The 25,306-nt window shown below is 41.4% G+C and overlaps 1 protein-coding gene across 8 annotated transcripts in view; it reads left to right on the forward strand.

Annotated features, from left to right (window-relative positions):
* The window catches only part of ANKS1B (ankyrin repeat and sterile alpha motif domain containing 1B), a 1,065,677-nt gene that overhangs the window by 1,016,546 nt on the left and 23,825 nt on the right, over window positions 1-25,306 (forward strand). For all 8 annotated transcript variants that reach the window (XM_077772139.1, XM_077772140.1, XM_077772141.1 and 5 more), the window contains 3 exons: window positions 12,082-12,093; window positions 13,020-13,106; window positions 22,216-22,353. In XM_077772139.1, coding sequence (XP_077628265.1) covers window positions 12,082-12,093; window positions 13,020-13,106; window positions 22,216-22,353 — 237 coding nt within the window. The remainder of the gene's footprint in view (window positions 1-12,081; window positions 12,094-13,019; window positions 13,107-22,215; window positions 22,354-25,306) is intronic.

The raw sequence follows: 25,306 nt of genomic DNA on the forward strand, positions 1-25,306 counted from the left end.
CATTACGTTATCATAAAGAATTGTTTCATGCCCTAAAAATCCCCTGTGCTCCACCTGTTCATCTCTTCTGTCCCCTGTCCCCTATCCCCTAGCAACCAGGGGATGTCTTTTTACTGTCTTCCATCTTTTCCAGAATGTCAAATAGTTGGAATCATACAGTATGTACCCTTTTTAGACTGTCTTCTTTCATTTATTTAGCAATATGCTTTTAAGCTTCCTTCTTCTATGTCTTTTGTGGTTTGATAGCTCTTCTTTTAATGTTTATTTATTTTTGGGAGAAAGAGAGAGAGAGCAAGAGCTGGGGAGTGACAGAGAGAGAGGGAGGCACAGAATCTGAAGCAGGTTCCAGCCTCTGAGGTGTCAACACAGAGCCCGACACAGGGCTCAAACTCCTGAACTATGATCTTGTGACCTGGGCCAAAGTTGGATGCTTAACCTACTAAGCCACCCAGGTGTCCCAATAGATCTTCCTTTTTATCAACTGAATAATATTCCATTGTATGGATGTACCATAGTTTATTTATCCTTTACCTATTGAAGACCATCTTGGTTGCCTCCAGGTTTTGGCAATTATGAACAGAAGCACTATAAACATTTATATGCAGGTTTTTGTCTCAAGATTTTTTTTCCTGGATCCAAACCCTCTTAAAATTATCTTCTGAATTGTTTTTAGTGAAGAAGAATCAATGGGAACTTACATTAAACCCTGATAATTTTTTAAGTAAAATTGCAGTTTTTGTCTTCTCTTTCAGAGTTTTCTTTAATAAAAGCCTAAGAGATTAGATATGCCTTGATATTGAGGCACACTTTTAGGACAAATGATTTCTGTGAATTATTTCACTCTTTAATAGTACAACTTGGCTATTTCTTTTACTGTGACAGCTTTACAGACATTTCTAGTTAAAATTAAAGTCTAAAAACATATATTAGTAGTATATGTGAGAAGTTGTAAGAAATATCTACTTAATCTGAACATATTCATTTAGTGCTGCCTTTTATGTTACTGGTTGGGTTTTCTAGCTAAATCTGTGCTCAAAGACAGGCTTCATTTCTGAAAGGATTCCTGAGGGGAAGCATTAGCTTTGGGATCCTGAATATGATGCCCCTAACGTGTTCCCAATAGAACATAGAACCAGTTTTTAATGGCTATTACCATGAGGGAAAGAAAATGATGGGAAACTGTTGATAAAATGGTAAATGTAATTTTGCAGTTTTATGTTTTGGAGAAGTAACTCGTTCCTAAATCGATTGGGAGTTAGCTTGCCTCTTCTAAATAATGTATCCACAGGACTGAACTTTACAAAGCAATAAATAGGTTGCTTTGGCCTTTCAGTGTTCTCTTGGTGGTGAAGTGGTATGAGTAATTCCCACTTCAAAGATTCTAAGACGCACAGTGGTTGCTCAAATGAGGGATTTACTCTGGCCAGATGACGTTCTACTATTCCTCCTTGCCTCCCCAGACTTACACATACCCAACCCCCCAGCCCAGAATTTTGCCTCCGGGTATAATTATCACTAATATACACTATTCAATCACTTCCCTAATTAAATATACCATTAGGAAACATCTGCTACTATAAGAGGTAGGCTATTATATTCAATTTAATACTCTGTGAAATCTGACTTTCTCTAATCCCATAGTTGATGATTAGTATTGTTCACAGGTGTTTGTGCTCGAGGCAATTTCTCTTTTAAGAAAAGAAAAATACCTGTTTTCAACTACAATCAGAACTCTGCCTTCTCAGTGCAAGATAGGAATTTTTTTAAAGTCAGGAATAAGCAGATTTTCTAGCAAATTTAAGTTAGGAAGTCTTTATTTCCCAAAGGGCTTAGATAGTACAGATACCATAGTGTAGGTTTCTTGTAGAGTCCATTCCCCTTAACTTGTCTCATTTTTAAACTTTCAATCGAGAAGCAATTCTAAAGTTGAATTTTCAGATATATACATTTCCAAACAATTGTGCCTTGGTCAAAGTGTGAAGACTGTCTTTTTCCTGTGCTTGTCACGATCTCATGGTTTGTGAGTTCAAGCCCAGTGTCAGGCTCTGTGCTGACAGCATGAAGCCTGCTTGGAATTCTCTCTATGCCCCTCTCCTCTGTGCTCTCTCTCTGAAGTCCTGTTTAGTTCCCTTTGCAACTCCCATCTATGGGGATTGTCATTTCCAGAAATCATTTCAGGGACTACTATTTAGGAACCAGGCTTAGGGAAAATGTGCAAACAGCTATTTTTTTAAAGTCTCCATTTGCCCAAGTTTCAGGGAAGAATCAAATACTTCATTTTTTGCTCCCTCCCAAGTACTACAGGAGCCAGGTCAGTACAGGTCTAAGCCCATAAATATGAGTGTATATTAAAATAACAGTACACACAAAGAAATGGCATTTCTAACTGCTCACTGCTAAGCTTTGCTCACTTATACTTTTGCTTTGTGAGTGATTTCCTAGGGGTCCTCCCACAGGAAGACTGAACAATTCCAACCATCTCATCTCATGTCATCTTTATACACCCTTACTATTCTACATCACTGAAAGATTTATGGGCCTCTTCTCCCTTTAATTCCACTTAAGCTCTCTTTCTAAACATGCTGAGTCCATTGTCATTGGTCCAGATATATTGCTCTGCTGAATGTTCATTGTTTGAATCACCATTTCACTGCTATCCTAGCATGTAACCCAGAGATTATTCAGTTATGCTCACAGATCTTTACTTTACTTCTACTCTCTTTTGACAGTGGGAGGATGTACTTTGGAAAGCAGCTAAGTGAAAGCATTCATCCTCAGAATAAGCATAATGGCTACAATTTGTTGATACTCACTACATTCTGGGCACTGGCTTATGCATGCCTCAGAGCTCTACAACGTCAATGCTATATTAACATACCTGTTTTACAGATGAAATAACTAAGACATAGAGGTTAAATGCCTTGACACACAGTGGAGCCAAGACAGGAATCCAAACATGGCCTTCTGTGCTGTTATTCACTGTACTGCAGTGCCTCCTGGAGAAGGAGCTTATCACTGGGTCCCTTCTTCATAAGTTCAACATGACCACACACATACTTTTAACTTGTTCTAATAAGTAATGGATTGAACAAGTTGGTGTAGTTTTTCAATGTTTACAATTAGCTTTTTTAAAGTTTTTTAATTTTATTGTTAATAATTTGTTTATTTTTTAATTTACCTCCAAGTTAGGTAGCATATGGTGCAACAATGATTTCGGGAGTAGATTCCTTAATGCCCCTTACCTGTTTAGCCCATCCCACCCCTCCAGCAACCCTCTTTTCTCTATATTTAAGAGTCTCTTAGGTTTTGTTCCCTTCCCTGTTTTTATATTATTTTTGCTTCCCTTCCCTTATGTTCATCTGTTTTGTATCTTAAAGTCCTCATATGAGTGAAGTCATATGATATTTGTCTTTCTCTGACTAATGTCACTTAGCATAATACCTTCTAGCTCCACCTACATAGTTGTAAATGGCAAGATTTCATTCTTTTTGATTGTTGAATAATACTCCATTGTACATATGCCACATCTTCTTTATCCATTCATCCATTAATGGACATTTGGGCTCTTTCCATACTTTAGCTATTGTTAGTAGTGCTGCTGTAAACATTGGGGTGCATGTGCCCCTTCAAAACAGCATACCTGTATCCCTTTGATAAATACCCAGTAGTGCAATTGCTGGGTCATAGGGTAGTTCTAGTTTTAATTTTTTGATGAACCTCCATCCTGTTTTCCAGAGTGGCTGCACCAGTTTGCATTCCCATACAATCAGCTTTTTAACTAAAAAATTATATATATACATTTTTAAAACTTCTCATTTTATTATTACAAAAGTAATAAACATTCATTGTTATCCAGTTTTAAACAGAGATAGGGAAATGGAAAATAAAAAGCAGTTGTTGGGGTGCCTGGGTGGCTCAGTAGGTTGAGCAATCTGACTCTTATTTCGGCTCAAGCTATGATCCCACGATTCATGACATCAAGCCCCACATCAGGCTCTGCACTGATAGCACAGAGCCTGCTTGGGATTTTTTTCCCTCACCCTCTCTCACTCTTTCAAAAATAAATAAATAAACAAACAAACAAATAAATAAATATTTTTAAAAACGGATTGTAATTTTATCACACAGAGATGGTAAACACCTCTCTGTTAACACCTTGTTCCCATGTAATCCTGCAAACTAATCATGCATTCATAGGCATCTCTTTTCTAGAAAGAAATAGAAATATACTGTGCCTACTGTTTTCTATTTTCTAGTCTACTTTTAATATAACAATATATTTTTAAATGTTTTTATTCCAATAAATATTTATCTTCAACATAACTTATAGTGGTTGAACAATATTCCAATCAATAACTGAACGAAACTTATTCAACCAGTTCCCCTTATTGTTCATTAGGTCATTTTGAATCTTTTCAAATTATAACCAACACTGTGAGCTACATCTTTATACCTACCTCTTATGTAACATGTCTGTTTCTTTCCTTAGAATTAGCCACTAAATATAGAATGGCTAGGTCAAAAGTATACACATCTTGAAACTCTGGGTAAAAATTGCCAAACTGCCTTCTAAAAACCTTGTTCCAGTGTATACTTCCAGAAGCAGTACACAAAAGTGTGTTAGTGTTTGCTTGTCACAGCTCTCAAGGGTGTATACTTAATATCCATGATGTGTTCCTAGTTGAGGGAGAACTGGGGAACTTTTATGAGAAACTGTACATCTTCAATGTGACCTCTGGGCCTGTCAGCTCTGTCTGATCAACATCTATTCTAGAAGTACCTCTAGAATACCTTTATGACCTGAACTCTTTATTTTATGTGAAGGCTGTTTTATACTTTCACAGTCCCTGAGAAACTATGGAAGATTAAATAATTCTTGTTATTTGCTCTGAAGACCAAGAGCTGTAACTAAGTGCTAACTAAGGACTTTTGGAAATCACTTGTCAAATGGAGGATGCTGTGTTTTGATAAATTAACTTCTTTCTGAATTAATGTAGGATGCACTACAACTGAGTTTACATGCATAGCAGCAGAGAACAGTTCTGACAGTGACTTTCAATCAAAAATCAACTGTATTTTTTTAACTTGTTTATTTTGAGAGAGAGCGAGAGAGCAAGTGTGCACAAGCAGGGAAGGGGTAGAGAGAAGGAGAGACAGAATTCCAGGCAGGCTGCACACCATCAGCATGGAGGCTGATGCCAAACTTGAATTCATGAACTGTGAGATCATGACCTGAGCCAAGATGAGGGGTCAGATGCTTAACCATCTGCACCACCCAGGAGCCCCAAAAATCAATTGTGTTTTTAGAACAGAAGTTTTCAAACTGTGGTAGCAGCAGTAGCATCTGGAAATTTGTTATAAATGCAAAATCTTAGGCCCTACCTCAGACTCCCTGTCTTGGTTTCTCAGGCTGCCATAATAAAAATACCATTTAACTGAGAGAAATTTATTTCTCATGCTTCTGAAGCCTGAGAAGTCACCAAGTCAAGACACTGGCAGATATGGTGTCAGGTGAGGGCCCTCTTCCTGGCTCATAGACAGCCATCTTCACTGTGCCCTCTCATGATGGAAGAGGACCCTTTTATAAGCACACTTAATCCCGTTCACAGCTCCACTCATGACCTAAGCACCTCCCAAAGGCCCCAACTCCGAATACATTTGGGCATTAGGATTCAACATAAGAAGTTTGGGAGATCACAGTCAGTTCATAACACTCACTGAATCAGAAACTCTACGCGTGAGGCCCAGCAATCTGTTATTTACCAAGCCTCCCATGTGATTCAAATGCCCACAGAAGTTTTAGAACCGCTGCCTTGTTCCGCTGGGCACTCCTGTTGAGTCTGTTGTGCAGTTGGGCTGCCTGGTGGAGTCATTCTGTCATGGTCCCTGGAAAGCAGCCAGGCCAGAGGAGTGGAGATAGAGGACATCACTTTGCGCTGTACTGGATTTGGCCAGGCTGTGTGAGTTACACTTGGCAGTACAATAGCCGTGTCTTGTGCCAGGGGAGTGGTTAGAATGGCTGCCTGCCCACCGTCTGCTCTTGTCACATGGTCTTTCCAGGATCTGTATTCACCCAGCCCTGGTGTCAGGCTTCTCCTGACCAGAAAAGCCCTTGAGAAGTCATTTGGCCTCATTTCCCAGCCAAATGAGACTTACCCCTAAGTCATCAGTGACAAATAAGAGTCCAGACTATTTTTAAAGACATCCAGAGGGGAAAACTTCCCAGCTGCCCCTAATATTTCTCCTGTTCTCTCTTTCTCTCGCTCTTTCCCTCTCTCTCTCAAGAAGTCTTTCCTCCTCGGGGCGCCTGGGTGGCTTAGTCGGTTAAGCATCCGACTTTCGCTTAGGTCATGATCTCGCGGTTCGTGGGTTCAAGCCCCGCGTCGGGCCCTGTGCTGATTGCCAGCTCAGAGCCTGGAGCCTGTTTCAGTCTGTGACTCCCTCTCTCTCTGACACTCCCCTGCTCACGCTGTCTCTCTCTCTCTCCTAGAAATAAATAAAACATTAAAAAAATTAAAAAAAAAAAAAAAAGAAGTCTTTCCTTCTCAGCACTTGCAGTTTGAACCAGTTCCTACTGCAAAAGTGAAGACCTAAGCCTTCTCTCCTTGAGGCTGACAAATCACAAGGTCTGTGAGGCTTTCCCATCCCATCAGGATCTCCCGGCTTATCTCTAATCACATCTGTGGTTCTCCTCCAAGCTCTTTCAAGGCCTCCATGCCTGGCTCTGGGCATCAGACTCTGAGAAGTCTGCTGAGCTCCTGGTGCACTAAGAGGCTGGCACTGCAGTTCTTCTTTATAAAGCTGCCTTGTGCTCATTAGCACACATTCATTCATTTGCTCATTTACTTAATAACCATGGATTTCAGCAGCTGTTAGATTGAACCCTATGAAATTGTTGATATTTCACCTTTTCTTTTGACCCATAAAAACTGGCAATGTCATAGGGCTCAACCTAAGACCACGTGCTAGTCATTCATTATGCAGGAGATCAGAGACAAATCAAGAAAGATGTGGGCCATCCTCCAGGAATTCCCTGTATGGTGAGGGAAACAAACCCGAGACCCAGGGCAGCGAACCCCAAGGGAGAGTGGCAGAGGTTCATAGGGCAGGTCTGAGGAGCAAGAAGTAGCCATCCTGTCAGGCTGCGAAGCCACACAAAGCTTTCCCAGAAAATGACATTGAAACTGACTTCTGAAGGGTAAAGGCGCATTTCAAATGGCAGGTCTGTGGTCTGCTTTCTCTCTTACAACCTCCGCAGCATATCTAGTTTCACTGAATACAAAATACGATACTGCTTGTTTTCTACATTTTTTAAATCATTTGAAAGGCACTTAAGGCTACCAAACATAATTGATCCTATTTTAATTTAGTTGCTGAAACTGAGTGTAATAATCAAGCTTTGAGACAAACTAAAGAAAATATTATATGGCACAATTAATAGTTATGACTCAGCACTGAATATCTAACTAGAAAGTACTCTCAGGGTAGCCATGTGTAGGTTAAAAATGTAGTGTGAGCTGGATGGTAGTAGCCCATCCAGAAATCTATTCCCCAGTCTGTGTTTAAAATACACTGGAAATGAGCAGGGTATTGTAAGAATGAAGGGTTGGCGACATCCTCCCCATGGGCCGCCTCACTCTGTTCCCTCTCTGTACTGGTTATGGGGCACAAAATGATTCTCATTAGGAACATAAACATCACTCCAGACTCAAACACAACATTACGGCTCACGCTTGAAGTGCTCCCTGTTGTGAACCTCTTTGCTCTCGCTGACACTTATGAAAGCCATGCTCCGAGACCAGAGCATCCCTGCAGTCTCAAAAGGATATTCTCTTACTGTTGACTCTGCATTGGAAAAGGAGAAAATGTCCCTTCCTGGAGCATGCTATAAGGATAAAATAAAAGTACCAATACAAAGATTCCAAGCAGTGCATAATTTATATAGTTTAAAAGGAAAGGGGGAAAAAAAGATGGTATTACTTTCCTTGGTGTATCCAAAAATCCCTCTTAAAAAAATGTTCTAAAAGTGTTTAGTTACTTTACCTATTAAGAACAGTGTCTCAGGTGCCCACCCCCAGATAAGAAATTACAAGCCCTACTCTATGTAAATGCTTACAGATAATATAAATCCAAGTGCTAAATATAAAGCTGGCTTTGCATTTAAGATTCAAAAGTTGCACTTTATTTTGGATTTCAGAAAGGTAGCATCCCTATATAACTATTGTTTCTCTCAGAGTAATAAAAGGATGATAATCTTATTTTGGGAAACTGAACAAAATACAATTGAATATCACTATAATGCTCTTAGCAGGAGAGCAAGATGCTATGAAAGTTAAGTTAATTTTGGGTATTACCCGTGAGTATTCAGCTGCTTAGGTATCCAAAGGTCCTCATACAAATGAATCTCTCCTGTAAAGTTGGCACTGAAGGGGAGGGAATTTGAGGGCTTAGGGAAGCCACAAAGAATATGGTGTAGGAAAAAAAAAAAAAAAAAACTAGAAACAAAATAGAGCCATAACATAANCTACCAGAATCACAGCAAAGCTTGCAGATAGGTCACAGAGACCAGTGTCACCCGAGAGTAAGCGCTTTGTAACTTGAGCAGTGATGTCAGTCCAGACTAAGTGCCTCCATCCCTGGGAAGGAGAAGAAAACAATAATTGTAACACGTAAGAGAAAATGGAGATGGCGGGACGTGGGCTGTCTGTGATTGGACAGGAGCCCTACTCACATTTCGGTGTCTGTACAGCCTTCACAAAATGAAGTCGCACTTATTGGATTTCTTGCCTGATTATTCCCCCTAAAGACTCGGTATATTTGCTTTCTTCGATGCGTCTTCGTCTTTCATTAAAATAGCGTATGAAAAGACCTCTTTGAAAGCTCTGTCAAAGTACATCAACAGAAAATCCTCTAAAACAGTTTGGATTTCTATCTCCAGAATTTTAAATGCCTTAAAGGGGAGGCATGACTTTGGAGAGTTGCCAGAGTGGCTCTGCAGCCAGCCAGGGTCCATCATCTTCTTGTCACGCGCACCGTGGGAGAGCAGCTCAGTTTGGGCTCCAGGTTAGACTGCATGGACACGGCCGGCACTGCCGTCCACGGTGGCCTGCACACAGCCTGCAGCAGGGGCACGCCAGTGAGGCCTCCAGTTAGGAGAGCAGGGGCTCTGGGCACCTGGACAAAAAGGACACGACCACCTTTTCTCTGGTCTTCTGTGGCCGTGTTGGCTGAGCGTATGAGGTAGAACCCTTGTATAGGGACAGAAGTCACCACTGATGCCTTCATTTCAGCTGGAGAGCCGTATCCCAGCCCGTCCGTTGCCCCAGCCCTCCACTCCCTCTCACTGATGATCACAGCACACCCCTCTGTGTTCTTTCCTCTTTCTGCCGCCACCATTCTCTTCACGCTGCTCTTCATAAAATCAGCAACAAACTGTCCTAGTTGCCAAAGCCAAGGACCTCACCCAGAAGACCCAATACATGTAGCAGCGACTCCGTGTGTCAGCCACAATGCCGGGCTTCGATTTTTAGCCGTTTTCAGTCCCCTTGGCATTAGACACTGCTCCCACCTTCTAAGGAATCTGCCCCTTGACTTCTGCGATACTGAACTCAGGCATCTTCCAACTCTTTTCAGCTTCTTTGATGCTTCTTTCTGCCCCACCCCTTAAGGATCATCTTCCCCAGACAGGATTCTTAGCCCTCTTCTTGATCTCTCCTTGAGCCACCTCACCTGCTCCCATTTCCTCAGGCACCCCTGCTATGTGCATAGATTTCCAGATCGGATTCTTATTCCTACTGGACATCTCCACCTGATTACCAGTGTTCAAGGGGTTTTCATGCACAAGTATGTTCACCTGTAGTATACCTTATCTCAGTTAACTGTCTCTTCATCTGTGACCTCTTCTTGCTCACTCATTTTTCATAGCAGATGGGTTAGCAGAGCCTCTTGAGTCGTCTTCATCGGAGTTATGGCTCCCTCTTCCATTCTTGCACTTCTGTTTCAGCTCAGGTGCTTAGGGTCTCCTGTTTGAGTTTGCACCTCCCCCTCCTGCATTCAACCTCTAGCTGTCCATCCAGTCACCAGCACTGGCTTTCTGCAACCCAGCTCTGATTGCGTCCCTCCCTACTTAAAAGCTTCCAGGGGATTCTAAATGGGAGGAGTATGTCACAACCTTCCAAACCTACTGTACCCGCTTCATCTTCCACCACTTACCCAAACCCACCACATTATTTCTCATTTCCAGGCATGTGCGTATGTTGATGCTTCTGCTAAAACAGCCTATTTTGTCCTCTTTTGGCCCCTGGAAAATCCCATTTCATCCTCTTAGAGCAGCTCAGTCAGTCACTCATATGAGGACTTTCAGATACAAAACAGATGAGCATAGGGAAGGGAAGCAAAAATAATATAAAAACAGGGAGGGGGACAAAAACAGACTTTTATATACGGAGGACAAATAGAGGGTTGTTGGAGGGGTTGGGGGAGGGGGAGGGGCGAAATGGGTGAGGGGCATTAAGGAATCTACTCCTGAAATCATTGTTGTACTATATCCTAACTAACTTGAATGTAAATTTAAAAAATAAATTAAAAAAAAAAAGAAGAAAGAACAGCTCAGTCAGCCCTAGCAGGCAGTCAGCACTTGTCAAGTGAATAATGAAGACTTGCCCCACTCTCTCCTGCAAAGTGAGGCTCTCTCTGCTCAGTTCTCTAGAGGCACTCTGTTTGTATCACTGTTGCATTTATCAGCATTTGTATCGTGGCTTCTCTCTGTGGCAGACCAGGCCCGGAACGTGGTGTGTAGCTCTGCCTCTTGCTTTCCCTGTCGCGTGGCAGACCTCATTCCCAGCCCCCTTTCCCACTGAGCCCAGACACAGGCTCACAGTCTTCTCAATACCACAATTGGGACGGCCACTTGCTGCAGACTGTAGTTTGCACACAGCTTGAGGTCTGTGTGACGTGCCCTGAAGTAGACTCTGAGCTTTCCCAACACAGTGGGCTGCCTACTATAACCACTCAATTGCTGAATGAATGACAAATGGTTTTGTTTTCTCCCTTTGGGGCTTTTCTTAATACTAAATGAAATGTTGATCTTTTAATCTTATATTGTTTGATGGTGTGGATAGATCTGTCTGAGAGAATATATTCATGGCAAGGAGTGAGGTAATTTGTTGCAATCCATTGTTACTCTGCAGAGAATTCTCACACGCTCATTCAGTCCACCAAGCCACTGCCTGTGGGTGCCAGCTATAGCTCTGTCTTTACAGAGCTCAGCCCATGAGTTTGCCTTAAAATCAGCACACTGATTTTTTTTTTAAGTTTTTTAAAAAGTTTGCCTTTGCCTTTGATTTACCTTGCACACTTTTAAAAGTTGGTTGTATAAAGCATTAAAAAGACAAAAGTATCTAAATCTCTTTGGCAATGACAGAAAAAAACTAGCAAGTTTGGGTAATTTTAAAACTAGTTAAAAAGCACTTAAAGAGTGCTACTTTTTTTTCTATACTGTATGAAACATTTAATAAATACTAAATAGTAACACTCTTACTGATCTATTTTCTCTGTCTTTAAAACAGGTACAGTAGCTATCCAAAAGATATGTCAAAGCAATCAGGAAAATGTGAAACACATTTTCTGTGGCTCAAGTGAAAGATGTAATATAATTATTATTTTAGAGTTCAGTGAGTTTCAATCACACTATCCAACTAAAAGCCTTCTTTAATTCCAGTCACACTGCAGAATTTTAAAATGGCAAATTGGGTAATATTTTCTCCTGATTCCCTTAATATCCATAAGACAGGTATTGTGGGACACTGGATGTGGAGGGTTCTGGTGTGTCAGTTGTGAGACTAGACAGTGTGATAAATAGAGTAATTAGAAAACAGAAAAGGAGAGACGAGGTCTGTAAAAGCCCACAGCCATTCCTAAAATAACAGTTTCACTGCATCTGTGTGTATCGATAAAGCTTATTCTCCATTCACTTTTTAATGACCTTATGCTGTTGGTGAATTATTGAAACAGTTTCCTCACCTTTTTATGTATTTTCTCTCCTATTTTGTTCCCACCTGTCTTATCTGGAAAACCCATCAGGCTAACTGTCAGGTAGGTTCTTCTTGATGTTTAATGTGATTATTAGGAGGATCCATAGTGGAAAATGAAGTACACAGACTGTTGGTGACCCGTGATGAATGATAAAACTAAACAGAAAAGACAGATACTAAATTGTGGAGAAACTTTTTGCAGATGCATAAAACTATAGAAGCTGAAGACTCTGAGCACATTAAGCCAGAGTGAACATCCATCATAAGCACATAGCCTAAGGAAATACAGCAGCTCTGAATGATAAAGTAGGTTGTTACCTGGACTGTCCAGTTTTGCTGTGGCTCAAAATACATGCTGTTCCCAGAGGGCTCAGTTGTTGTAGGGCGGTATTCTATCCCACATGGTCACAAGTGATGGTGCTGTAAATATACCAGCTCTTAGGGATTTGACTGGGTTTCAAAAAAAATTCACAATGATGTATTTTAAACCCCTATTTTGGCCACACGTTCAGATAGTTAAAAAGCCTTGAAGTCCTGTCTTGAAGCAAGAGTGGCCAGGAGAAGGGGAGCAGCGGCACATACTTTGCTAATGCTAAGCTCACCCTTGGAGGTAACGCTGACATGGTTTAGCTCTAGTCAAAGAAGTGTTGCTTGAAATTGCAGTAGGCGACAGAGCTGTCCGTTTCTCCCTTTGGTGTCGGGGAAAAGGAGTATTCCTTCACCCACGGAGGCAGCAGAACAAGCTGTTTTTAGATCCTCAAGTGCAAGACAGACACTTTAGAAGCCCAAACCACAGCTAAGCCCAAGAGAAGAGAGACCTACATTTAAATTAGTGTGTTTGGTGTGTGTTTGATTGTGCGTGTGTGTGTGTGTGTGTGTGTGTTGTTTTTAACTTGGGTTCATTTTTATCTGCCAAGAGGAGAAATTATGTGCTTCAGTTGCCATGCAACACAAACTGCTCTAACAGCTTTCTAATTTTAATTTCAGAAGTCTACGGAGCAAATGAAGAAGGTCCCCACTATTATTCTTTCAGTCTCTTATAAAGGAGTCAAATTTATTGATGCAACAAATAAGGTGAGTAGCACATCTCTCTTTGCCTTAAGATACCAGATACAGTCCTGGGTTTACAATCTAAAATCCTTTGCATCTCGTCATGCCCAGCATCTCCCATTTTATTCACTCCCTGCCCCCACCTGTCTGCTCTCTGAACACCCATAGACACACGTGCACACACACACACACACACACGCTCCTACATCTATACAAAAGGGCACATTTCATCTGGGGAACTTGATCTAGGATTCCTATACATACTCTGCTTTTTCTGTGGTGCCTTCTCTAATAGACTGTGGCCACTTAGTATCTGGTACTTCCCTCTGGCTCTAGAGAACATTACAGGGGGTGGGGAGTCATGTATAGAATGACAATGCAAAAAGCCATCACCCTTTCATCAGACGAAATGTTACTAGCTAAAGGACGAAGACGTTCGTCCCCCCATTTCTCTAGAGATATAGATGTCCTTTCTCTTTATATGTTTAATAAACAGCTGACACAAGGTACACATTCCCTGACTTTTACATTTTATAACTGCGTTTCTTCTCAGCTCTTGAGATGGGACAGAGGGTTTCACCCGCATTGTTTTCTGAGGAGGCGCAATCAGAAAGAAGCTCAGGCCACACTGTGACTCTGTTGTGACTTTGTACTCACAGTGGAAGCCGTTCATGGGCCCTAAGGTCAAGTGTGAACAACTGGGTTGCATTTGACTTAAGTGTCCCAGAGTTCCGTTCTTGGCGAAGGTGACAGAGTGCCAGTGCTAGACTAGAACTCCTGGGTGTGACCGCTGTCGCTCCCCATGAACTTGAAACTTGATGGACTCCTCCTCACAGGACCCCCAGATGCCCCTGTGTTTTATTCCTATATCCTCCCAACTGATAAACTCTAGAAAAAGGGAAAATGAGGTGATCCCCATTGGTGAATACCATTTCTTTTCTGGACCCCCTACTCCGTCCCCCCACCTATACTCACTCCATTTTGGAGAAAGGGAACAGAAGTCATGAAACAAGTGAACTAAACAGTAGTAACTTAGGGCCAGGGCAACTGGATTTAGCCACCAGAAGTCCCATGGGCAGTGACTCTTGGGTTAACTATAATAAACCTGAGCGTCTGATTCAACCAGTTCGGAGTTTTCCTGATTTGTTTTCTGTAACAAAGAAGATTGCTATATCAGCAGTTAGACAAGCCCGGGCTCCCCAGATCTACTTGGGAGAGCAACCTTCCAGTTTTAGAAACAGTTCTGAAACCAGAGCAGAAAGCTTATAACCCAGCATGATTATGTAGGCTGCTGATCTCCAAAGCACAGAGTCAGATGCCTTCCTTATGTGAAATGATAGTTTCAAGTCTGCAATATATTGTTGATAGTTACTGTTGTTGGATTATAGCTCTGTAGATTCTAATTAGAAAAATCCCAATTGATTTGCTCTTTTATTAGTTGGAAACAACTTCAGTTACCGGTGAACAAACTTTCTGTATCCTTAAATTATAGTCCGATTGGTTTTTAAAGTCTTGGAACTTTATGAACCTCTCATTGATGATACCTGATTGCTATCACTGTAAGTTTCAAAAAAAAAAAAAAAAAGGCTATGGCCTGTGGGTTTTTTCCCCTAACCTAGAGCAACTGTCTCTACCCCATTTGCATTTGAAAAACCATGAACGGTAGTCTATTTCTACTGTTACAGTAAGAGTTTGACACTCTCTTAGATTAACAACCTAAGCAGTCGTGGGTTCTGACAGTTTCTAAACAAGTAGTATTTGCCCTGAGAAGTTTCCAGAGTCTTAAGGCTGTCATTCTGTGAAGCTGGTGGTGTGACTGGATGCATCTGTGTCAGTAGCATCTTCTCCATTCCAGTCTTCATGACCAGAGGCAGGAGAGCTCTGTCGATTCTGTTGCATTTTGCTCATGTACACATCAGGGTTATAGAACTTAGTCCCCACAAACCTAGAGGAGAGCCTTCTGCTTCAGTCGCCAGTAACTAGAGGAGTTATCCATAAATCTCTGCTCACTGATGACTGTTGTCTGGAAGTATAAGCACTGAAAAATATGCAAAAGATAATTCTATGTGAATTAGAACACTAAAGAAGGCCAGCATATCTTCCAAGTTCTTGTCGTGTGGTCCTCAGCGTATTTTCAGAATCTAGAGCAAATGCAAAGTGCTTGTGTTAGTGGCAGGCAGAGCCAACCTCTCCATGACAACATGTGCCTGGCTTTTTCAGGAATTTGGGGACATTGACTTCAACACTGACACTTATACAGTGTCCCCATCACAGTGTCCTGTAATGCAGTTAATCTGCCCCGACACAGCAGTAGATAGGGAGAGAGTGGGTGACTCAGGACCACAGTCTGATACTTGGTGTGTGAGAAGCCAAAGCAGAGAGATTGTATTAGGAGTGTAGAAGAAAGAAATAGTGTCAGGGCTGCATTGGTGGGATTTGACTACAGAAAGCTGAGAAACATTACCACCAGCCAGGGCTGAAGGACTGGTTCTAGAAGGCATGGAAGAGCTACTGTTGAAGGACCATTCTCAAGTTGTGGTGTGAAGGGCTCTATGCTCAGCCATCTAGACTCCAGCAGAGTCCACATTGCATCTTCATATACTGCCTTGTTGCCTTGTTCTGTAGCAAAGACCAACAACCTCTGATTAACACTCACAACAGAAAAGGAACAGAGTGATAAGCGCCAGAGTCCGAATTTCAGTTTGAGCCAGAAATTTCTCCCCTGGGAGGTGTTGTCTCACTGGGCCACTTTGACTTGAAGGACTTGTGGAGACATATTAGAAGACCTCACAACATGAGGTACTAGTGGCCAACTAAGCCTGTAGTAAGGCACACCTGAAAGTCACAACTTAATTTTCATATCTGATGATTCCATCGTGCTTTATTCCTACCTAGACGGTCCTCTCCTGACCACTGCATTTCTCTTACTCTGCTCTAGAGAGGTAGAGGGGGTTGTTCATCCTGCACGACACATGGGGAGGAATGGAACACCTCAGAGTCTCTTCTAAGTGACTCATACAGCCAGTTGGTCATGGAAAAGGATTGACTCCTAACACATTTTCTGTTCCTCCACAGCCACCAGGCCACCAGTTAATTTTCAGTGTGTGCTCCTCTTCCATTCCTATTACCACCCATTAGATTGTGATAGATGAGCCCTCCAGCAGAGCACTTCTTTCCTTTTCCTCTAATAAATAAGTGATTTTGGCCACTTCATGGGGAAGGGTCGGGTGCCTAGGTAGAAACTTGCAAGTGTATTGCCCGGAAACTTAGGAAACAAATTGAACCACTAATCGTGATTTAAGAAGGAAGAAGTAGAAAACAGTCTTGAATTAAAAATGGAACTTGGGGGAGCTCAGTTGGTTGGCCCTCTGACTTTGGCTCAGGTCGTGATCTCGTGATCCATGAGTTCAAGCCCCGTGTCAGGCTCTGTACCCAACGCTCAGAGCCTGGAGCCTGCTTTGGATTCTGTGTCTCCTTCTCTCTGCACTTCCCCTGCTCGCTTTCTCTCTCTCGCTCTCTCTCTCTCTCTCTCACCTTCTCTCAAAAATAAAAAATAAACATTAAAAAAATATTTTAAATAGAACTTGGAATAGATCTGGTCCTTACATGTAGATCAAGCACATCAACTTTCTGTAGATCCGCAGCCCAGAGATAATTCTAGCATGGCATTTGGCCCAGAGGTCTCTGACTGGTTACTGACCTATCTTCAGACCAGCAGTGTTTTGCAAGAGGTGACACAGTCCCCACGTCCAATGCTTGGCTGAGAGTGGGTTGCATTTTGCCTTCCTGCTCTGACCCCCTCCTCAATCTTTCCATCCAGCTAAATTAGGAACAGTGCATTGCTGGAGTTTGCTTTTTGTTTGTTTGCTTTTTGAACGCCAACTTCAAACAAGGCTTATGCTATTTTTTAAGCACAAAATAATTCAGAACATTTGCCTAAACAAGTGCTCTTTTTTTTTTTATATATAGCACATACTTCTAAAAAGCTCAGAGTCAGATTAAGAGCCCATTAAGCATGTGTGCTGTTCTCATCTGCATCAGCTTCTCTACAGGTCCCCTCTGATCCCCCTATGTCCGACCCCTTCTCTGCAGGGGCACTGCATTCTCTCGGCAAAGGCCTGGCCTGAGGAAGAGACCCAGGAGAAAGGCCCTGCCTGTCAGAGGCATGAGTGAGGGAAGCAGGGGGCAGGGGTGGAGGGGAGAGGAAGGTAGGTGGGGAGGAAGCTGACTTCTCGTGCCCATCACTTCAACATCACATGCCCTTCTTAGAACCTCTCTGTTAATTGGCTGGACCAGACAATTCTACTCTACACCCACCAGCCAGGCACCTGTTTAGCTGTTTCTCAACGTGATAAAAGGCAACAGACAAGAAAAACAATCTCTCCCTGTTGCAAGAAACTGGGCTGTCAAACTTTCTATCCCAAAGAAGCGGCAGGGTAAGCCCCTCCTCACTCCTTCTTTTGAGTCTTTTAAAAGCTCTAGTATCCTTACTACATGCTTAGATATGGAGGCTGAGCAACATCAGAGGAGTCCATTGTAAGCTGAGGTACATCACCTGTGCCTTATGGTGATGTCCACTTTTAATTTATGGAGGAGCCACCAACTGATGTGTGACAGGAAGTCGAAAGAATGTGTCCCTACTAGACATCTTCTCCATGTGGGAAATCAGCCATCCAATCTTCATGCTGTCTCCAGCTGGAGTCCTTGGTCTCCGATGCATCTCACGCATGGAGAACCGGCCTCATCATTCTGCAAAGGTAGACAGTGCAGAGAGGTGGCAGTGTTTGAATGTGAGACCTTGAGCCTCGCCACACTCTGGCCCTGCAGAAAGATCAGGAAGTTCTGTTCAACAATACCTCCCTACCCAAACCATCAATATGAATTCAATTAACAGCATATTTTTTTATGTTCATTGCTTCTTTTCTTTTTTTTTTTTTTTTACAAATAGTTTATTGTCAAGTTGGTTTCCATATAACATCCAGTGCTCATCCCCACAAGTGCCCCTCTCCATGCCCATCCTCTCCTCCCCCCACATCCATCAGTNAACAGCATATTTTTAAAGTGCCAGTTTAAACAGTGATTAAACAGCATTTATTCTTAACTGAATATAGAATACATTTATTAGCAGCCTTCCCTCTAGATCATAGCAGCAGAGTTCCAGTAGTTGGATAGGAGGCTGATTTGGGAACATGGAGCAACACAGAAGAGGGCAGCCTCGATGGCCAGCCAAAAGACAGCCCTGCATTCCTGGGGAATACAGAAGTGGTGGGTTCCAGAAAATTGGGGGAATGGCAAGAAAGGAGAAATGTCTTCATCCATTTGGGCTGCTATAACAAATTAACGTAGACTGAGTTGTTTAAGTAATACACATTTATTTCTCACAGTTCTGGAGGCTGGCAAGTCCAAGATCAAGTTACCAGCACATTCAGTGTCTGATGAGAGCCCATTCCCTGGCTCATAGATGGTATCGTCCTGCTGTGTCCTCACTCCTCACATGGCAGAGAGAGCTAGCTAGGTCTCTCTTCTCTTGTAAGGGCACTAATCCCATCATGGGAGCTCCATCCTCAGAACCTAACCACCTCCTAGAGGCCCCCCTCCACATACGATCATATCAAGGCTTAAGTTTTCAGGGTTCCTAAGATTTCAAGATATGAATTTGGAGAGGACACAGACATGCAATCCGTAATAAAGGGAGATCTCCAAAGATATACTTCACCTACTTTATAGTTTTGTCCAGGGCCGTGATGCTGTCACATACCACTGAAGATGGTTGAGAAGTGATTCAGGGAATTCAGTACAATAAAAATAAGAGGGCAGGCCTCCTGGGTGCCTCAGTCAGTTGAGCATCCATCTGGCTCTTGATTTCAGTTCAGGTCATGATCCCAGGTCACAGAATCAAGCCCCACATCAGGCTCTGAGCTCAGTATGGATATTCTCTCTTTCCCTCTTCCTCTGTACCTCCTCCCCACTCATGCTTGCTGGCACTCTCCCTCCCCCCCCTCCCTCCCTCTCTCTCTCTCTCTCTCTCTCTCTCTCAAAAAATACTGTTTTTTAAAAAAATGACAGGGTACTTTTCACTATAATACTTTCCCAAGAAGTTGATCTTCCAATCTACCAAATTCTAGTAAAGGATCTCAAGAAAACAAAATGCCAATTTAGTTAAAAATCAGAGCCAATACTCCATTTCTGATGACAGTGGATCTTGGATAGGTGAGACCAAATCCACACTCCCCGAGGTAATGGCGGCCCCCAATTAAAATGATGATGGAGACTCTCAGCACTTGCAAACACCATCCCTGTGAAGACTGTGTAGATTCTTTTTATTTTTTTGTTTTTTGTTTTATTTTTTGTTATTTTTAGAGAGAGAACATGAGCAGGTAAGAGAGAGTCTTAAGCAGGCTCCACACTCAGCATGGAACCTGACATGACGTTCAATTTCACAACCGCAGATCATGACCTGGGCCAAAATCTAGAGTCATATGCTTAACCAACTGAGTTATCCAGGGGCCTCAAGACTATGTAGATTCTTAAATTCATTTTAAGACTGACTAGTTCCTAATTTAGTCTTCTATTTGAAATGCTATCTGAATGCATTTCAAAGATTGTGACCTTCTATTTTGAAACTGTACCTTACAATAGAATGTTATTTGTTTATGGGATTCCAGTTTCAGATTGAGTTATTTTTGACAGAGCGCTGCATGTAGTGTCAACATACAGGGCCATAGTGAAGAATGTCTTAATTTAATTTTCTTTTATGTGTTAATTCTGTAATTGCTTCCCAGCCACACAGCTCAGTAGAGTTAGGGACATGAAGTACTTGCTGGGGGTGCTGGCAGGGAAGGACATTTCATAAGCATTTTTAGGCATTGATGGGTTTACATGGAACATTTTTTTGCCAACAGGTTATTTAAGACTGTGTAATTAAAAAGTAATTAGCGTAACTAAAGTATTGAGGATTTTAGATCTATGACAACTGGAAGAAACATAAATGGGATATTATAAAAAATGATTGCACGATTATGTGATTTTTTTTTTTTTTTTGCTTTTTAAATACATCTGTGTATCAAAAGAAATTTCTAGCAGGGTTTGCAGCCAAGATGATGCTCCTTGGTTATTTTGTGCTTCAGGATAATGATACTTAAACCTTTCTTCACTTACCTCCCACCAGTTATTCTTAGAGGCTCGTTGGAATGAGGGGGCTGGCAGGGAGATGCCATGAAGAAATACTAGAGAGAAAAAAATGAAATTATGCTAAACCAGTGAAGGAGAGGTGGCGATAAGGGGCCCTGCAGCATGTGAAAGAGCCTAAACTCTACAGTCAGACAACCTTACATTTTAGTCCTAACTCCACCACCCATCCTGCATAAAGTACTCACACTGAGTGCCAGCTTCCCCACCTGCAGGATGATAATGATAGCCACAGCGCCCACTCATAATTCTGCACAGTGGGTGTAGTGAGTAAGGTATTGTCACCCATGGGGCTGTGCATCAAGCAGAGGATCCAAGACCTGAATAATGCCAGGTAGTTGTTTCTCTACCCTTTAGCCTCCAGAGTCTTCAGGAGGGAGCACCTTGAACTGTTGGTGGGAACGTACATTGGTGCAGCCACTGTGGAAAACAGTGTGGAGGTTCCTCAAAAAATTAAAAATAGAAATACCATATGATCCAGTAATTCTACTATGAGTATTTACCCAAAGAAAATGAGAAGACTAATTCAGAAAGATATATGTACCCCTATGTTTATTGCAACATTATTTATAATAACCAAGACAGAGAAGCAACCTAAGTGTCCATTAATAGAGGATTGGATAAGGAAGATTGTGTGTGTGTGTGTGTGTGTGTGTGTACACACACACGCATGTATATACATACACAATGGAATATTACACAGCCATATAAAGGATGAGATCTTGCCATTTGCAACAACATGGATGGACCTAGAGGGTATTATGCTAAGTGAAATAAGTCAGACGAAAAAAGACAAATACCATCAGATTTCACTCATGTGGAATCTAAAAATAAAGCAAATGAATAAACAAAATGCAGAATCAGACCTATAAATACAGAAAACAGAGTTGTCAGAGGGAAGGGAGTACGGGGATGGGCAACATGGGTGAAGGGGAGTGGGAGGTACAGGCTTCCAGTTATGGAAGAAGTAAGTCATGGGCATAAGAGGCACAGAATGAGGAAGATAAGTCGATAATATAAGCGCTAATGTTTAGACTTAATAACAAATAGGACTATAGGTGGTATAATATCATGAGTTTGTCATTATAAGACTAATTCTGAGTAAGCAATTCAGAATTGCTTGTCAGTGTCACGCTGTATGGTAACAGATGGTAGCTGTACTTGTGAGCATAGCATAATGTACAGAAAAGTTAAATCTCTACATTGTGCATCTGAAACTAATGTAACAGTGTCAACTAAACTCACATTTAAAAAAAATTAACGTTTGTTTATTTTGAGAGAGAATGAGAGCATGAGTGGGGAAGAGGGGCACAGAGAGAGAGAGAATGCCAAGCAAGGGCTCAATCTCACAACCTTAAGATCATGACCTGAGCCAAAATCACGAATCAGATGCTTAACCAATTAAGCTACCCAGAAACCCCCCAAAAATTTTTTGAAAGACCTTGACACTTCCACCTGCCTGCTTCCTTCTATACCAGCCTTTGCTCTGGGGCAGTAGGGGCAGGGCACAACACAGTGGGCAGCAAGATGGGAAGAGTTTCTCCCAGCATGCAGAATGTGGCAGGTGATCCTTCCCAGACAGAATTAGCAAAAGGCAGCACTGCCTATCTATAGGTGTATATGGGGAATCAAAACACTAAATTGCTTCATAACTACTATATTTTTAAAGAGTGTCTGCCACCCAGACTGCTTCTGCTCACAGCACCTGGTGAGAACCATTGCTCCAGGATATGACTATATTAGGTTGTTTTTAATTAAATGAAAACATTCCTTCCAGACCTGGTATTCATTTACCCGCAGATAGCGTGTTGGATCACTTTGAATGATGCTGATCTAGAACATTCTAGAAAGAGAAGAGGCAGCTGATTCCCAAGTCATTTGCCTTGGTTCTAAAATGTACTGATTTGCCAAGGAAAATAATGGTCATTTATGTCATTTCTTCCAGAACATAATTGCCGAGCATGAAATTCGTAATATCTCCTGTGCTGCCCAGGACCCAGAAGACCTCTCAACGTTTGCTTATATCACAAAAGATTTGAAGTCCAATCACCACTACTGTCATGTGTTTACTGCCTTTGATGTGGTGAGTACCATCTTTGGACAGATTAAATATTTCCCCAAATATATGTGCATTTTATTGAAAGTTCAACTTACAGTTAAGATACTTGGCTTGTCTATCAAGGGTTCAGGTATGCCTAATGTAAGGTATTTTGCAGACTGTTTTTCTGAGCTTTTTCTAGATTTTCACTCACCCATTAAATTTAGACTCCTACTTCTCCTTGGTATCTGAACTGCTATTGCTCAACTACTAACTTTATTTTTCAGATTTGACAAATCCCTTTCTTTCTTTGGTTTCAAAACATAGTAATGTCTGCCGGTTTCTCTGGTGGCCATATCTAAATAGTAGGGCATAATAGTACAGGTTTGTTGGGAAGAAAAATAAATTTCAGTACCTCGTACATTATTTGCGGTTTTCTATATTGAAAAGTAGTCAGTTTGTACACCTACATATAATAATTGGGAACACCAAGATTTGGTTCATTTGCTTATTCAGAATTAGTCTGGTAATGACACACTTATTACATCACACCACTTATAGTCCTATTTGTCATTAGACTAAACATTAGTCCTTATATTACAAACTTGAAAAATGAAAGCAATTCTAGCAAACAGGTGTTCCATTAAGATAGATAGATACCCTCGGTATGGTACCAATTCTTGAGGATATCTCTAGTACAGTACATTGGGCATTCTGCCTGTGGAGCAGCTAGAACAGATATGGCTGCAATCGTGAAATAATTTGTAATCAGAAAAATTCTAAAATGTCACTTTAACTTGACAAGTCTGCCCTGTTCAGTGTGTTTGAAATGTACATATTTAAAGAATTACAGAGAAACTGCAGTATAATGTATTCTTGGGAGGCCAGCCCATAGTTCCGTGTCATGGGTGAAACTTCTTGGAACAATCTTTTTCATCTCTGACTGACACCCAGGGACCAATGACCACCATAATCCAAAATATACACTATTCTAAGGTACCTCAGGCTCGTGTTCAGAGCATTTGCTCAGAACAAGTGGCACATCTTTTTCAGTTTTTGAAGACTGAAAACAGGAAAGAATGTTCATGTGATATTAAAAACTTGCCTCTGTTTTGGAAGGTAAATGGAAAATAAGATAGAAGTGGGATGTGATAATAGTAAGGACTAGAAAGCAAAGCCCTCAAGGGCTGCTTTTGAATATCTCTGGTTGTGTCTGTTTACATGAGATCAATGGCGTTGATTAAAGTCGTCTCAGCATTAGGTTTCTGGTGCCTTAAACATAATTGCCATTCTTATGAAGTGCAGTTGTTTCTGTAAAGAGCAAAATCCCATTCTATCCACACATCGTTTGGTTTGCATGAAACACCTTTTACTATGGGAGTTGGATTAGTATCATAGAAAGAAGAGGCAGATCAGAGTTCACATGCCAGCTCTGCTTCCTGCACCCTGGGGTTAGACAAGTTGTAGAACTTTTCTGAGCCTCAATTTCCTTTGTCTATAAACCAGGTACAGGGATCTGTACCTCACGCGTTTTCATCAGGAGTGAAATGAAGGAACATATGGAGAGTGCCTCATAAATAACAGGTGTTCAATGTTCCTTCCCTACCTCTTCCCTCTCCTTGGCTGTTTACATCACAATTGACAGCCTGGCCTTCTTTCTTCTAAAAGATATTAAATAGATTTGCCAGAAATGTATTTATGATCCAAAGTTTTCCCACTGCTTTTGTAAGGTAACTGAAAAAAATAGAAGCAATAAATAAATAAATAAATAAATAAAATAGAAACAGAAGAAAGAAAATATTGACTCCGCAGGCCTTATAATGGTATATTGCCTTCATGCAACATTTTCACTAAGTGTTAACATTAGTCATATTCTACAGGATGAATTCCAGCCTCTCGTTGAGTACTGCAGCACTTATTTCTAAATTAGTTTTTAAAGTAATATAAAATTGGCCTTTATGATCATACCCAAAACATTGTCCTGTATTCAAACTAAAAATGATACCTACGGGCCTTCTGCCCCCTTGAATTTTTAGTAGTGTATCTGTGATGCCAGAATACTGAGGTGAAACGTGGGGGAAAAATAGTCAACTGTTTCGTTCCAGGATCAACATGATGGCCCTGATACATTTGGAAAGCAGGCAGAGAATTGCTTCATCTTTTAGCTTTTCACCCAGATGTTTGATTTACCGTAGATATTCACAGGCTTAGGACTCTGGCTTAGGATTCTGGCTGGAATCAGCTCCAAAGGATTTTCACCGTCTACCACAAATCCACCATTTTAATCCTCTCTAGGTGAACAGTTTGTCTAACTTCAAAAATAGTAACAAAGGCCACCAGCCTTGAACAGGGCCTTTGAGCAATTTTGAGATGCAACAAGCTTTGCTTGCACTTAAAAAAAAAAAAGCCTTTTTGAGTATGGATTTTGTATCTTTACATAGGACAGTTCAATATTCAGTCTAGTCTTGAAGCCTTAAAATTTTTTTGATATGAGTCATTCCCCTGGGCTGCTCAAATTGGAAAAAAAAAGTGCTATAAGTATACATTTTAGCTGATATATATGAATACATACACATTTTTATTGCAAAGTTATTGCTTCTTTGACCTTGGAAGGCTTTTACAGCTCAAAAAAAAATGTTTTTATGAGTATCTGCCATCATCAAGAAAATTCAGTGATGTCTAGAACACTTCCAATTTGTGGAGAGTTAGATTTGAAATTGAGAGTACTTTCCCTTAGAAATCCTGTGGTCTGGGAAGGGAGGCCCAAGTCCCCCTACAAATCTACCATGTGAGTTTAACATAGTTTGCTTACTAAGTGACATTGCCAAGCTTTTCATAAGCTCAGATGCCAGGAGGCATATCCCAAGCTCACCATATCCCAAGCTCACCTGACCATGGAGCCATTTTTGGAGAGCAGCTTGCAGGGGTGGTGTTCTACAGAACACACTTTAGGAAATGTTATACTTTAGGATCTCTAAGCCTGTTTCCATTACTTAGA

The sequence above is a fragment of the Crocuta crocuta genome, unplaced genomic scaffold (genome assembly GCF_008692635.1).
Source record: "Crocuta crocuta isolate KB4526 unplaced genomic scaffold, BGI_CrCroc_1.0 scaffold216, whole genome shotgun sequence".
Lineage (NCBI taxonomy): Eukaryota > Metazoa > Chordata > Mammalia > Carnivora > Hyaenidae > Crocuta > Crocuta crocuta.